Source organism: Clarias gariepinus, chromosome 17, assembly GCF_024256425.1.
Source record: "Clarias gariepinus isolate MV-2021 ecotype Netherlands chromosome 17, CGAR_prim_01v2, whole genome shotgun sequence".
Taxonomy (NCBI): Eukaryota; Metazoa; Chordata; class Actinopteri; order Siluriformes; family Clariidae; genus Clarias; species Clarias gariepinus.
In genome coordinates, this window is record NC_071116.1 from 29,218,023 (window position 1) to 29,234,171 (window position 16,149).

The window sequence follows — 16,149 nt, forward strand, 5'->3', positions numbered from 1 at the left end:
AACACAGCGACTTATGGATGGAAAAAAAAAACATGTCGGTAACGGTATACACCAGTGGTGATAATATGTATCACTCGGCATCCCAGGTGGTTCATTACACTAACTTTGGGTTGCAGCATGGGAGAGAGTAGGTCTGTACGGTATGGTCGGCACGCAGTACTGAGGAGAGAGCAGCTGTCTGCCAAAACCCACATTCACAACCAGTGACAAAGGCACTTCCAGCAAGAACACACACCTGATAACTTTATGTAACGTTGTAACGCAGGCTACAAAGCTAACTAGCTTCTAACACCAGGCTGAATCCCAAATCCCTCTTTAACCCCTGATCAAGGGCACTACTTGCTGTGTGGAACAAGGGATTGTGCACCCTACAAAGGGCCCCTATTTAACATTATTTGGGATTCAACCCTCATTACATTAACTGTCTTTCGCTAACTGTGATATTGAATCATTTAAAATTGTGACGTTGTTAAATGAAACATTTATTATGATTGTTGGCAAAATGAGGTATAAAAGGACTTTGATATGTTTTGGTGTTCTCTTGTAGGAAAATTATTAAGTTAGCCGAAGGTTATGCAACATTTTATTTATGTATATATGAAACCAGTCATAATCACACGGACATACATGAGATCACATCCGAGGCCAGGCCTCAGTAGGTGGGATCTGCGTGGAGTTCGCCCATAAGGACTGTTACTGAGCTCCAGCTCAAACCGGAATCCTCTTATAGCATCATTCAGGTGCCTTCTGGCTGGTGTGGGCGAGTTGAGCATCGTTCAATAACAGCCTCTCAGGGGGAGATTTATTCTTGTGGAGGAGCTGAAGAGGCTCCGGCTCAAAAACGCAGTCCACCCACTGACTGTGTCAGCATCGCTCTTCCAAAACTCTCGCTGGTGTTTACATGATTCAGGGTTTATGTAATAAAAACTCCCACTATTCCACTGACAGATATAGTGACCACACCTACTGCAGTTGAAAAAACAAAAAAAACACGGGGAAAAATGAGATGATAATTTGAAGTTTCTCTGCAGGAAAAAAGTGCAACCTGCCACCAAGTCTCCTGCTGGTTTGTGCTGGTTAGCACTGGCTCAGACCAACGCTGCTAAATGGTCTCGATTCTTTAGGATCTGATGGATTTAATCTCATTTGACTGAGTTCTAGTTTTGGTCCGGATCCAGAAAATGTGTATTATTCAGTGTGCTATGTGTTATGGTTTATAACAGATTTGTAAGAATATTTTGTCTGTGTTAAAATCATATATATAATTTATAAAATACACATGAAAATACTTTTAAAAATAAACTCAAAATGACATCAAGAACTAACAAAAACCTGCAAAAGCAGCTAAAATGTTACATGTTTGCGACAACAAAACCCATGCTTTGTTCCCATCATTTGTCATATTTATTCATAACATTTTTTTTTTCTCAATCTAAAAACACTCTAAAAACAAACGGCAACTCAATTTTGAAAGGTACGTCATGTTGTGTACAGATTTGCTTTAATATCTATAAAAACCAATAAAAGTACTTATGTGTTAAGCCCGGGCCTGGGATGTGGGGATTTTGGAGCATCCTGTTTACGAGATTAGAGTTACATAAAAGCATGTTAGAACAATACGCTTCCCTTATACGGGTTTATCTTGTGTTCATTGGACGTACAGTAGAGTTAGAAAATGTGAAATCTTATGACATACTGTAGGCAGCCCAGTTATTGGAGAATATTTATATCACATCCAGAAGGACATTTTGTCATTATTACAGTCTTAGTGTACTACATCAGTGATTCTGGATTCTGATTGGTCAGAAAAGCTATAACAATAATTACAGCAGTAATTCAAATTACAGATCTATCTAACATGTTATTAATTGTGTAGTAACACATGATTAACAGAGTTAAGGAAGAAAGAAACCTACACCCTGGATGGGGTGCAAACTCATCACAGGCCACAAGCACACACACACACACACTCACACACCCAATCATTTGATCCCGCCAACCCTGGAGGTGCATGCAACAGTCCTTACAAATAAGCCACTTGTTTTTTTTTTATAAAATGTGATCATTTGAATGCTTTTAATACAAGAAACAAAATTACATATATATATATATATATACTGTACACACAATAAATATTTTGTTGTTAAATTTTTATTGTTTTTTTTTTTGGTTGTTTATCTTTTTCAAATAAAAGTGATGTATTTTGTTTATAGTGTCATAAGACTTTTCCCTTCAGCTGTCCGTCGATTTGATGACCGTGTTTGCGAGGTTTCATTTGGACAGGCTCTGTTGTGCGGCGGCTTTGCATCAACAGTGCCATCTGCAACAGTGCCATCTGCAACGGTCACAGATATTTACTGGTCTGGTATACAGTGTCTGTGTTCATGAGCTCATTTGGACTGTTTTAATAACAGTCGGGGAAACTTCAACAAGACAACAAGAATCTAGTGTGAATTGGCTTTTTAAATCACATTTACTGTACCGCCTCAGGGCATTCCACACACTCCTAAAAGACTCCACCTATCAAAACAACTTGCAGGAAGGTAAGACATGAGGTGTTGTGTTCCCATCATATAGCCTTTCTGGGACTACAAAAGTCTGAAATGGTTCATAAGAGTAAAAGAAGTAGGATGGTCCACAGTAACAAGTAATAACTCGGTTCACACCCACCACTGACTATCATTCTGGTTCCTCCACAGTTCCTCGCTGGTTCTTCATGTTAAATTGATCTGCCATGTCCAATGTTCTCCTTAGGTTCAGTGTTGAAATAAAAGTATCCCTGGGTCTGCTCAGATTTATGGCACAGATTTACGATCACAAACATTTTATACGGGTTATCTGGACTAACTTGACTCACAACCTCTGTATGCCACTCCACCTAATTGCCTATTATACTTTACATTGTATTTTTAGATGCATAGAAACACACAGAAGTTAGCATGGTGGCGTGGTTGTTAGCACTGTCACCTTGCACCTCCTGGATCCAGGGTTTGGTGCATAGAGTTTGCATGTTCTCCTCATGCTTGGTGGGTTTTCCCAGAGCACGCCGGTTTCCTCCCACAGTCATGAGGATTAGACTAAACTGCCTGTAGTGTGTGAATAAGTGTGTAAGTGTTGACCGCGGTTGTAAAAATGGGAATAAATACACATGTGGTCACATTGGCCTCCACAGACCCCCAGCTGGGAAATAAAGACAATGTTTGTGTTTGTGTGAATCCATGAGCCATTCCTGAGAACTGAAAATTACCTCAGAGATGCTCTTAAACTCGAAAAAAATGTCTGATTATTTTATTAAGAAAGTTGAATTTTTTGAATGTAAATGATTGCCACTTGAATTGTGTGTTCATGATTAATCTGTGCCCTCGAATAAGCGCACAGCGTTTAATCAAAACATAACCCTTTTCTGCGACCTTGTGCTAAAAAAAGGAATCTTTCTCTCTCCCTTAACTCCCACTTTTGAACCACGACAGACGTCCAGCGGACCAATCAGATCTCTGAGCACGTGCCGAGCTTAGGTGTTCTTTAACCTGATTGGTTTGATCCTGTCACGTGGGCGGGACTTGGCTTCCCGGTTTGCCTCTTAATGCTTCCCGCAGTTGCTGCGCTGGACTGAAACTGGATATTCCTCCAGCGAGGGGGAAGACAATGGAAGTTAGAAAAACACCGATTTTAAGTTTATAAACTCAGAATCACGTTGGGAATTGATTCGTTTCAAGTTGGAGATTGAAAATAGATCAAAGATTTGCGAGCTTTGATCGGAGCTGCGTGTTATTTCTTTCTTTTTTTTTTAAATATATTCTAAGGATTTCTTCTCTTCTTTCCTGGGTTTTTTCACGTTCTTGGTAAGTTTATAGTTACATTGTAACTTTGTTTATATTGTTATTATACACCGGGTTACATATTATACATTTGCATTGCTCTAGTGATGATAAAGTTTATTTGATCTAGTTTTAGTAGTAACAGTAGTAACAGTGGTGGTGGTAACATTAGTTATCCCAGGGGCTGGTGCAGTGCCATAATGTTGAGTAAATCACTTTTAACCTAATGCTTATCATTTTGATGTTTTTCTAATAATCTGTATACAATTGGAATATGTTTTCGGTTGCAGTACATCAGTAATCAGCCCTGTGTTTTGATCAGAGTTCACCCATGTTGGTTTGAGGTTTGTTTTCTCCTCTCAAACCTGTTTTGCAGCAGATTTCCAGCCTGACCGGATGAGTCAGTCATCACTCAGGCAGTCATTATGGGAAATATTTACCCTGGCTGTGTTTATCAACCTGTTTTTCACTCGCCTTAATGCCCCTTCATCATTTTAAACAAGCAGAATTGTGGCAGAATCTTGATGATTAATGTGATTAATCTACTGTACAAACATTAGTTTCCTGAAGGTTGCCTAATCCAATCTCAGCAAACCTGAGTTTGTGATTGTGAAATGCTTCTACTATGTGAACTCGGTCATGAAGGACCCGAAGCTGGATAATAATTAACAGCGAAGTACTAATAAAGGTGTGTGTCTTGGTAATGAATTAAAAGGCATTTTTCCTTCTCCATGAAAGCGTAAACACTCTGTACACCGGCTCTGATAATTTTATTTTTTCCCTGGTTACCAGCTCACTTGTTTCGGCCACTGGACAGGATTAAAAGACCTGTTTTTATCTGATAGAGTGGGACCATACTGATCTTGGACTTCTGGGATGCTTTTGTTCTCAACACGTCTGTAAAGAGTAGTTGCTTGAGTTATCGTCAGTTCTTACAAGTTTGACCGCTTTTCTTATTGTCTTCACCCTTAGAACTGGATGTTTTTTGTTTTTCGCACCACTATCTGCGAATCTGGAGGTGAAAATCCCAGGAGGTTTCTGAAAATACAAACCACCAAAGTACGAGGCACTGAAATGTATTTCTTCCATTTGGTGTGAACGTTACCTAAACCTCGTCATCTGCATGATTTTATACAGGTGTACAGGTGTTCCGAACAAAGGCGTAGCAATAAATAAAAGACAAGGATGATGAAATGTAGATATTTTTATTAGAATTTTGTATTTTCGACGATCCTTTAGTCATCCAAAGACACGCTTGATTAGTCCCATCCCTACATATCGGCCTACAGTAGCAGCTCTTTAGCACGAAAAGTAGGTTGTTCCTGTAGTTGTGGTTGAACTGCTTCCTGTATGTGATTTTTCTTCCGAACACTTTCCTGGAAACGAGATACGTGTCTCTGTGTTCATCCCTCCTCTAAAAGAGAATCAGTGTGAGGTGTTGCGTTTGCTAAACACTATCGCTCCTGTATGAGTTCCTGTTTCATCATCGCTGAACTTTGTTCTAATCCCATGACGCACTAAGAGACATTACAGCCTCCTGTACACTTAGCTCAGGCTTTACCGCTGATCCTGAGCACACTCGACGCTGTGTATTGACAGATGCTAATTTGTCCCGCAGGACTCCAGGATGCCCCAGACGACACCTTTTGCAGCCAAGTTTCCTCAGAACCCGTATGGAGGAGGCCATGCTCGCTACAAACCCGTGGAGGAGAGCTACGGGGGGCTGAGATATCACGACAACAACCTGGTATCCGGATCGCTCGAGGCTCTCATACAGCACCTCGTCCCCACTGTGGACTATTCACCTGATGTAAGCAGCTTGGATTTCCTTTTTAAAAAAAAAGTTAGATTTATTACGTTAGAACAGCAATTTCAATTTATTTTAATTGAATATACATTAGGACTTTTAATAAAGTGAAATGAAAACAGAACATGTTGGTTCCTGTTTCTACTTACGATATAGCGTCTATAAACAAAACTTAAGACCAGGCTTATCATCTTACCAAGAAATTGCAAAACAAGTCTAAACTCCATCCTGAAGTAGTCAGAAAACTTCAGTCAGTTACAGCGTTTTCCCTGAAACTGGAGACTCCATCTGTAAATGTTACCCTACAACATTTATTCTCCTTTTGGAAAAGTTTACCATGTAAGCGATTATTTCAAGCTGATTATGTGGAACATCTTCTGTACAAGTTCCTATGAATGAGCTGTTCCCGTAGAAACAATAACATGTTGGTGCTGCTGTTCTAGAAAATTAATCAACACCAAATGATAAAACAGAAATCAGAATTCAACAGCGCTGTGTCGTATAAGGAAAAAACAATTCTGATTTCAATTGTTGTAGTTTACTAAGTATCTATTGTTTTGATAAAAACTTAATTCAGAGAGCCAAGATTGTTCATGGAGCGTGACGTGACTCTCAACTTTACAAATTTATATACTACTATTACAGCAGTCGGAGCTAAATCTTATGTATGCTGTCGATTCGATTCAATGTTTGGGCATCATGATTTCTTTATTATTTATCTGATGTCACTAAAGTTTACTGTACGATTTGTCTCAAACAGGATCTAAAGTATAAAAAACAAGCCGTAAAATGCAGTGTGAATGATACATTTTTTTAAATGTCATGTCACGTACAAACAGATTTTTTTTTCCTGCCAATTTCCTACTCGCTGCTCCAGTCCAGCAATAATGCAACCAACCGCTCATAAATTCAAAAGAAGAAAAAGACACCATGCTCTTGCGTTTTCTGCGCAGTCTGTGTGGTATATTTTTAAGAAATTCGTCGTTTTTAGAGAATGTATCCTGAATCGAAAACTGACTCATCAATTCAGTTAACTAAATCAAATAACAGATCATGTAAATTGCATAAGCGATTAAATCGACCTATGAATTTATTTTTACAGTGTGATTATGAAGTGATGTCCATATTTTTTTCCTATTTTATTATTACTGACAAAAAACAAGTCTTAAGTAAGACTTATTTAACCATGGAAATCTGTTTATGTTTGTTTGTTGATTTGTTCTTTTTTTGTATTTTTTTTTCTTAATTAAAAAGCATTGATTTTAACACGTCTTACTGTTTTCTTTTTTTCCTTTTTTTATAAGCTCAGAAAAGTTCGATTCTGATAAATATTAGTGTATTATAGTTCTTAATCTGTTAAATGTTTATATATTTTTGGTACTTGACTTTTTTATTCGTTTTATTTTTCGACATTTAAATGATCATTTAATTGACATTGAGGATTCGTTAATCTTCCTTCACACACAGTTATTATTTCATATGATTTTTTTCCATTATTATTGTTATTGAGTGTTTAACACACTGATTTATTTTCGCTGTATTTCAGAGGTCGTACATCTTCACCTTCCTGCTGAGCTCGCGTCTCTTCCTGCACCCGTTCGAGCTCATGTCCAGAGTGTGTTACTTGTGTGTGGAACACCACCGAGTCGGCGACCCTCAGATTGATAAGGTAAAAATATCAAATACTTACCAGAACAAGCTAATTAATTACTCAATAATGCATTTGTTATTAAATTGAAAAAAAAAAATCTATCAATATAATAAAAAATTACATTACAATTATTCTGACTCGTGATTATGACTTAAACTGTGATATAAAATGTACCGTTGCTGTATTTATCTACACTAGCTTACATAATTACATAACACACTTCGGTGGTGGTTTACTTTTTTTTCCTTGTTGGTCCAGTTTCTAACATTTGTTTATCTAACATTTTGCTGGTAACAGAAGCGAATCCGAGACATCGCGCCGAAGATCGTTCAGCTTCTCACCGAGTGGACGGAGACGTTTCCGTACGACTTCCGGGACGAGCGCATGATGCGCAGCCTGAAAGAGATGACGCACCGTCTGGCGTTTGGAGATGAGGTCAGCACCGCCTCTTTATTTTCTCACCTACGTAGATGATGTCATCGCTGTTCTGAAATGATGACATCATTGCCTTTCCAAGCAGACATGAAATCAAAAGTGTCTCTCTCCCTGTCCTTCTTTCTTTCTCTCTCTCTCTCTCTCTCTCTAAGACTGTTGCTTAGCAACGAAGCTGGTCGCATGTCTGTGTGCTTGTGCGTTAGAGTCGTGAGGACAGTGCTTTTATCTGAGAGTGAATGAGATATGAGGAGTGTGGTGGTGGGGGGGGGGGTAAAACGGGATACGGTTTTGGGTATGCCAGTAAACGATACGGCAAAAATATCAAATATCACGATATGTACCCAATACAACGGCCAGTTTATACCAAGGAAAAACGATTAAATCAGAAGTTATGAATGTGTTTCATTATGTGTGTATAGAAAGAAATTCATGATTAAGGTAAATTGCAGGTTTATACTAATACACTCTTTCCAGTATGTTATTGTTTCTATAGTAACCACTCATTGCTACATCGCTAAGTTAAAGAAATAAAATGTTCAATCGTTTATATGGTAAAGTTTTCTTTAAGAAAAATGAAGGTTTATTTTACATTAAAACAAACCTTCATTAAAAAGATTGAGCTGTAACTTTAATTTCTTCAAGATTGTGGAGTTTTTGAGCGTTTTGTGGTTTCTCTGTTGCACAACAAGCTCAAGACAGGGAGAGAGTGAGAGAGAGTTTATAGCTGCTATAACGTAAGTGAAAAAAGAAAAGTTGTGTTTCTTAGATGTTCTACGATATGTAAATAAAAAAATGGATAAATAATATATTGTAGTCATGTTAAATAGATAGCAAACTGTGGTTTTTGCCGAAATGGTGGTATATGAGCAATAAGGTAATTAGTTTTATGAGGAATAAAGGTAGTTATGGTGGTATTATTCTCTGCTTCTGTTTGAGCCCACGCTTTCTGACTCAGTGTTGGTGTGAATCAGCTCCTCACTTTGCTTCTGATCTTCTGCAGTTGTCCCGGAGAGCGATGCAGCGTCTGATCCAGCGACTCCTGCGCAAACTCACCATCCTGGGACAGTACGAGGAGTCTCTGGTGACGTCCAGCACGCCCGTCACACCGTCCTCGCCAGTTGCGTCGGCGGGCGAGAAACTGTCTGCTCTGAAGGCGAAGCAGCACGTGCGGAGGGACGAGTGTATCCTGAACGTGTGTGACGACCCGTTCATCCTCGCTCAGCAGCTCACGCACATCGAGATGGTGAGTGGGAGGAAACGAGAGCTCCATTATCGTGCGGTTATTGACAGGGTGTCAGATATTATGGGATGGCGTACGGATATTATGGGATGGCGCACTGATGTTAGCTGGATATAAATCCGTGAATAAATTATTGAATCTGCATAATTGAAATGTAATATTTAACTATAAGAATATAATATTATATAATATAATATAATATAATATTCATTCTTTTTAAGCAAGTTTTCAAGTAGGCTGTTTTTTTTTTTTTTTTAAGTTGTAAATCAGAAAATTCCAAGTTTAACATTCATATTAGTTATTAATAGTCTTATTAATAGTCTTAATATTAATATTAGAATAACCATAGTAAACATTTAGGTTTATTCTAATATTAATATTAAGACTCCTTGCATAAACATTAAATTATCCGTTTATTTGAAGCGTTTGCCGTCTCTGTGAACAAGCTGTTACTATGGAAACCATAACATAGTCAGACACAATCTAAAGGTTTGCAGCTACATTGATGTCAAAATGAATGGCCACTTATTGACGGATGATTCTGATCGGTTTGTTGTGTTTCACCTGCAGGAGAGACTCGGGTACATCGGCCCGGAGGAGTTCGTCCAGGCGTTTGTCCAGAAAAGACCCACTGATAACCATAAGGTGAGTCGATTCTCCCAAAAACACGCAGAATGACTTTAACAAGAGAGTCTTTAACAATCTCACCTTTTTAGATCACGTGACTCAGCTCTAGAAATACGCATAAACAAACAGCATACAGTACTGTGCAAAAGTCTTGACCCCCCCCCCCCCCCACATGAGAAACTATTTAGTCTCTCATGTTCAGTCCAGTCCCTGTACCTGAGCAGTTTCAGGGGAATGTTTAAGCTACACAGAGAAACAGGTGCAGATGATGACAGATGATCAGGCGGTGATTAGTTTACTGCTGATCCTGAATCCGGAGTGTTTGGAACAGACGAGAGGGGAAATGAGGTTGTTACATCAACAACCAGTTTTAAAATTGTGTTTTAGGCACTTTTGTTTAAGTGTCTTTTATTTAATTTACATCATTACATTTTATTTAATATGAAGAATTTTGCACAGTACTGTAAATCAGACGTGCAGAGATATGGGAGATTTGTATCCACATGAAACTCATTAAATAGAATAAAGTACATTTATAAACTTCATTTATTTTAGTAAAGTCGACGTAATGACAGTGTGTAAAATTCTCAATATATCTTTTTATAACCTTTTGGTACTTTGGATACACATCGAAGTTATGATTAAAGACGTCTACTTAATTTAGTTAAAGTAATCTGACTGACAGTTACACAGATATCAGCGTCTCTTGAACTCTTCTCTTCCAAAAACGTCACAAATTCTTAAATATCCGCCAAGTCAGATCTGTGTTTTTATGTCATTTCTTTTTAATTTATTTTATTTAGAATGGATTCATTCATTCATTCATTGATACTACATATTATTAAACAGCCTGTTTTTTTTCTCTCTCTCTCTATTTTGTCCCCAGAGCTTTTTCAGCAAAAGGAGAGTCAGTAATCTGGAAGCCTACGTCGAGTGGTTTAACCGCCTCAGCTACCTGGTGGCCACAGAAATCTGCCTGGTGAGCATTTTCCTCTGAAAAACATCACGACTAGGACGTGATGCTGATATCAGAGCTAGTTTTTTGGGAGGGTAACATTCGGCCAGAATGACTTCACAGCACCAGTTCTCAGAAATGTCCACCTCCTTGTGGTCTTTGCTGATGTTAATGCTGTGGCGCCCCCTGCTGTTTGTGTCTGGTTTAGCCGGTGAAGAAGAAGCACAGGGCTCGAGTGTTGGAGTTTTTCGTCGACGTGGCTCGGGAATGCTTTAACATCGGCAACTTCAACTCCTTGATGGCGATAATTAGTGAGTTTTGTTTTATTACAATATATAGCATCATGCGTATGAGCGTGTCATATAATCCGTGTGTTAAGTGTGTAAATTAAACTGGAGTTATTTTCGCAGCTGGGATGAACATGAGTCCTGTGTCCAGGCTGAAGAAAACCTGGGGTAAAGTCAACACAGACAAATTCGAGATCCTGGAGGTGAGACGCTATACTGTGTACTGAGTTTGCATTGCTGTTGTTGTTGTTGTTTAACTCTGACACATGGTGTGTTTTTCGTATTGTTTTAGCATCAAATGGATCCGTCCAATAACTTCTACAGCTATCGTACTGCACTGAGAGGAGCCAATCAGAGATCAGCTACGGCTCACACCACCAGAGAAAAGGTAGGTTTACTCATTAACCTGGTTTATCTAACACACACACACACACATTGCTGGGATTCCTGCTGGAGTTTCGAGGACGGGTTTCAGAATAATGAAATCTGTAGAGCAGTTTCACTGGGAAGGGTGTTTAGGCCGGAGGATTATTATGATGTAGATGTGATCAATTATGAAATTGTGGATATTGTTTTAAGCTTTTATAAAATGGATTCAGCTCCCTCAAAGTTAAAAATTATATATATTTTTTTTCCACATTTCAGTGTTAGTAATTATTTTTTTTTGTAAAAAGTGTGTTTTATTAAAAAAATAGTAAACTTTCAAACAATACATTTTTTTTCTTAAAAAAACAAACTACTGTTATTCTGTGTCATAGAAATCTTAAATGTTTCTAATAATAATAATAATCCTTTATTTATATATAATCATCTTTCATTCATTTAAAGTGTACAGTAGCATAAGAGACAAAAAGGTCTTAGAAAACAGCAGTGCCAAAGTATTTACACTATGTGTGTATTTCATATGTAAAATATGTCTGATGAGATGAGATGGCCTGTACCAAACAATCCATAAATAATAACAGTAATTTAAAGGTCGGAACAATAACAGGAATCATTTTCAAGTCTAAAACCAGGACTAGGTGAGATCGAGTCACAGCTGAGTGTGAAGGACATCGAGTCTAAAATTAAAGCAAGATTGAATCGAGACAGGAAACTCTCTCATATCCGTTTTGGACTCAAGCGTTCAGTCTCGATCATGCGTGGCTTTAACCATGTGGACACAAGATGACTTCGACTGTCATCCAGGGTCGCAAATTTTATATCTCTTTTCTAACTACTAGTTAAAAATGTTAACAATCAATTAATGAATGATTAATTATGATTAATATCTTGACTAAGAAAACTAATCAACATCTAAAACAAATAAATTGTATAAATGCTGCAATACCGGTGTAAACACTAGAGGCAGTACAGCACCGTCTCCACAGCGGAGTAAAACAGTCTAGTCCTGTATCTCACAACACGTCCTTACTGTTCTACACCGTTACTGAGTGCCAGTTTTCTTCATACCATTAATGATTAGAAAAAAACAACTGATGAGTAGCCTTCAGACCAGTAAAAAGCTCAGTTTTGTGTGCTGGTCCTCTGGATGTTCTAGATTAGAGAAGGTCAGTGGGTTTGGTTCGAACTGGAGGTCATGATGACGGGTGTGTTTATCACCGCTTGTGTGAAATCGCTAAATGTTTTCCAGCTCAGCTAGGAATCCGGATGGTCAGAATTTTTTTGCCTCTGATGCTCCCTCCAGTGGACATGGTTTCAGTCCTCCAGATGTACATTAGCTCATATTGTTGCTGTTTTTGCATGTACATGTTCACCCAGATCTCATTCATCAACTTTTCTTTTTTTACAACTTGCAGATCGTTATTCCGTTCTTTAGCTTGTTCATTAAGGATATCTACTTCCTTAACGAGGGCTGCGTCAGTCGACTGCCCAACGGACACATCAACTTTGAGGTGAGTTTAGACCCCAGTTTTTTCCCCTTGTTTTTGTCTTCTTTTTGTTTTTGATTTTAGCATTTCATGACCTCGTTTTATTTTTGCCAACAGAAATTCTGGGAGCTGGCCAAGCAAGTGAGCGAGTTCCTGGCATGGAGGCAGGTGATCTGTCCGTTTGATAGAGACAGAAAAACCCTGCAGTATCTCATCAGCGTGTCCGTCTTCACAGACGATGGTGAGAGTTCGTTCACTTAAAGAAAAAAAAACTTCGTTTTGGAATGTTTAAAAGAAAAAAAAAGCGGTCACCATTATATTTTCTTATATAATATATATATTTTCTTATAATAATATATAACCTACCGAACTGTTCAATTCCTTGTATACAGGGAAAAATATTTTTATTATTAAACAAGTGAATTTTTTTTTTACTTTTTGTCACGAAACATTTTGGAAAGCTTTACTTTCGGAGCACTGACACTGGCGACTCCTTCCATGAACATTTATTCGGATTACAAAACAAAATTAAATACACTTATAACTCGTTTATTTAAAGAGTGCACCCTACAGGTTCCTGTAAATGCCCTGTCGCCATGGAAACAATAACGAATTTAAATTCTAACAGATTTTTTTTTCTCCAGAGCTCCAGTTGGCGTCTTACGAGAGTGAAGGACCAGAGAACAACCTGGAGAGAGACACACGCCGCTCCCTCAGGTGAGGACCCGCATCACACGGTCATTTTTTTTTAAATTAATTTTGCAACATTGCAAATAGCATTTGAGGAAAATTCACCATAGAACCCTAGCCAGGTCTTTCTACACGTCAAAGTCGTAGCTCCATCTTGAAACACTTAAGATTTTGGGTAGGAGGCGTGGCCTAAACTTGAAAGTTGGACCACAGATGTATTTCATGTGTAAGTAAGCAGTCTTACAAAGAGTACTGAGTACGACGCTAACTTGGCGACCCATAAGCTTCCCATAAATGTCTTCACTGATCTCACCTGTGTGCTTTTTATTTATTTATTTATTCATTTATTTATGATGGGTGTTGTCTGTGTGTTGCAGGACGTCTCTCAGCAGGATGTAGATGCCGAGGTTTGGGAGCACTGGGAGAGTCGGCCCTGACTGAAATGAAATGAAGTGAAACACTGCACAAAGCGTTTGGTTTATATGAAGAAAATATAAATATATATATGAATAAAGGATCTCTGCCTATATTAAATAATGAGACTGGATTCTCATCATAGCATCATCATCTCTGTATCGAGTAACACATTCATCTCATCTCATGTACCTCATGTAAAGCAGTTTGTGTAAGCTTAGTGAAGTGTTATAAGCATTATAATCTTCTGTATAAATGAAGTGTGTCGCTGGCTGACCTCTTCTGTTACATCGTGTAAGCTGTAAATTGTATTTCTATGTTTTGTGTATGTTTTTTTAATGTCATTTAAATGTTTTTGTATGGATTCTGTGGCCTCGTGTATATAATCTGGACTTTGCCTTATAAAGAAAATCTTGACGTATAATTTTGCCTGAGAAGTCTCTTCTGTAGCTGAAGGTACAGTACTTACTCTGTAAAAGGAGAAGTTTTGTTTCTGTCAGTGGCCATGTAATTATCACATTAGAGTAACACCTGATTTGTGTTCCTAGATTATTTATTTTACAATATTAGCCTTGGATTATCTAACAGGATATCCAATAAGTTTATAAGTTATAACTTAAGCCTTCATTTGTCACATGTAGACAATGAAATTCCTTTTTTGCATATCCCGGCATAACTGGGGTCAGAGTGCAGGGTCAGCCATGATACAGCACCCCTGGAGCAGATAGGGTTAAGGGCCTTGCTCAAGGGTCAACAGTGGCAACCTGGTGGAGCTGGGGCTCGAACCGCCGATCTTCTGATCAGTAACTCAGTGCCTTAACTCTGAGCCACAACTGTCAATGTCATTAAATCGTAGTTAGCTACTAGCTCTACTGGCTGCCTCACCTTTTTTGACCATCTCACCACTTGCGATGTCCTACCTGACTCATTCTTTTTTTTCCCCACCATTTTTACAGTCCTTTCTGGGTTGCCTTTTTTGCATCCCATCCTTTCAGGGTCAGCAATCCTGACTTATCATTTACACACCCTGGCCGGGTCACCATCTGCCGACACATTTAAGTGCTTTCTCAGCTCTCAGCACACCTGATTTAACTATTTAACTAATTATATCGTATATCGTAACACCGGGCATATCGTCCCCCAGGAATAAAGTTAAGAACCACAGCCCTACCTGACTTTTAGCAGTTTGGTTATAACATGGTTGGTTTACCTTTTTTAAGCTCCAACTGGGTTACATTTTCCTCTCTAATTGATCATTTAGAGGAAGCCAATTCCCTCCAGTCCCATTCTACCATCAAGGCCACAAGACTGTCACATGCTTCCTTCCTTGCATCTTTTTGAACCCTGCTCTAGTGAGGAAATCACTACAATCACCAGCTACGTGGGTTGTCATTTTTCCAAGACCGTCTTGCTAATAGCAAGTGTTCCTGTTACTCATTCTGCTGCACCTGTTAGAGCTCACGACAGCAGATCAGGAATCTGCATATTGACTGGGAATTGAACCTGGGACACGTCAGTGTAAGTGCCGTATGCTAGACATCTAGTGAACCTTGTTGAAAATTTATAAATAATAATGCGTAAAAATCTACTTCCATAAATTTTCATAAATGTTATAAAGGTGTCACGTCTGCGGGATTTGCACAGGACGCACTCAAATTAAATCCCAGAGCCAGATCAGTCACAGCGCTGTCATGGCAACATGTTGAGTGGCACCAGGAATGGCCATGCTTATTGATCACGCTGGTCTCGCTGCTGTCACAACGCCAGTCTTTTCACTGATCCACCTTAGACTCTGGTGGGAATGTGAGAAGAGCATTTACACCACAAAAAGCTTCCCTTATTCACTTCCACCTGTTTGAGAATGTAAAGCCTGGCTCGCTTTAACAGTGCTGCACTGGGTTTTAGAGTTCGGTTGGCTTTTCTCCAGCTTTCTGGCAAACTGCCTGCCATGTGCTGATGCTCCGAAATCTTTCACAACACAGGAATGTGCTGGAGAGTGGAATTCAAACAAAAATGTCTCTCTGCAGAAATATAGACATTAAGATCGTGTTCTAAAGAGAAACTTAATAGAAAAAAGTAAGGAAGTATAAAGAAACAATACAAAATGCATACAATTGAACCCTTCAGATAAAGACTTAACCCCCACACAGCTTCCTGAGGAGTTAGTGATAGTGTAATGTAGAATTTCCTCAGATGTAACTGAGGTCAGTTTTAGAGATAAGAACGAGAAGATCTTGGATCTAGGAACAAGACATTACACTTTCTAGAACGTAGCATGACCTAGATAAAGCATGGAAGCATATGGAGAACAGAATAATTTGTTCAGCTCACTTGCCTCACTCCTCACAAATTTC

General features: G+C 38.7%; 1 protein-coding gene across 2 annotated transcripts; it reads left to right on the forward strand.

Annotated features, from left to right (window-relative positions):
- Positions 1–3,630: 3,630 nt before the first annotated feature.
- On the forward strand, positions 3,631–14,219 carry rasgef1bb (RasGEF domain family, member 1Bb). Of its 2 annotated transcripts, none has more exons than XM_053516014.1 (14): positions 3,631–3,651; positions 5,437–5,628; positions 7,172–7,294; positions 7,574–7,711; positions 8,712–8,954; positions 9,522–9,596; positions 10,465–10,557; positions 10,742–10,844; positions 10,944–11,023; positions 11,113–11,208; positions 12,620–12,715; positions 12,809–12,932; positions 13,336–13,408; positions 13,759–14,219. In XM_053516014.1, exons 1-14 carry the CDS (start codon positions 3,646–3,648, stop codon positions 13,778–13,780), a joined length of 1,464 nt encoding a protein of 487 aa, XP_053371989.1. In that variant the 5' UTR covers positions 3,631–3,645; the 3' UTR covers positions 13,781–14,219. The 2 variants fall into 2 exon arrangements, with proteins under 2 accessions (XP_053371989.1, XP_053371988.1); XM_053516013.1 differs by lacking the exon at positions 3,631–3,651 and adding an exon at positions 3,672–3,842.
- The last annotated feature ends 1,930 nt before the right edge of the window (positions 14,220–16,149 follow it).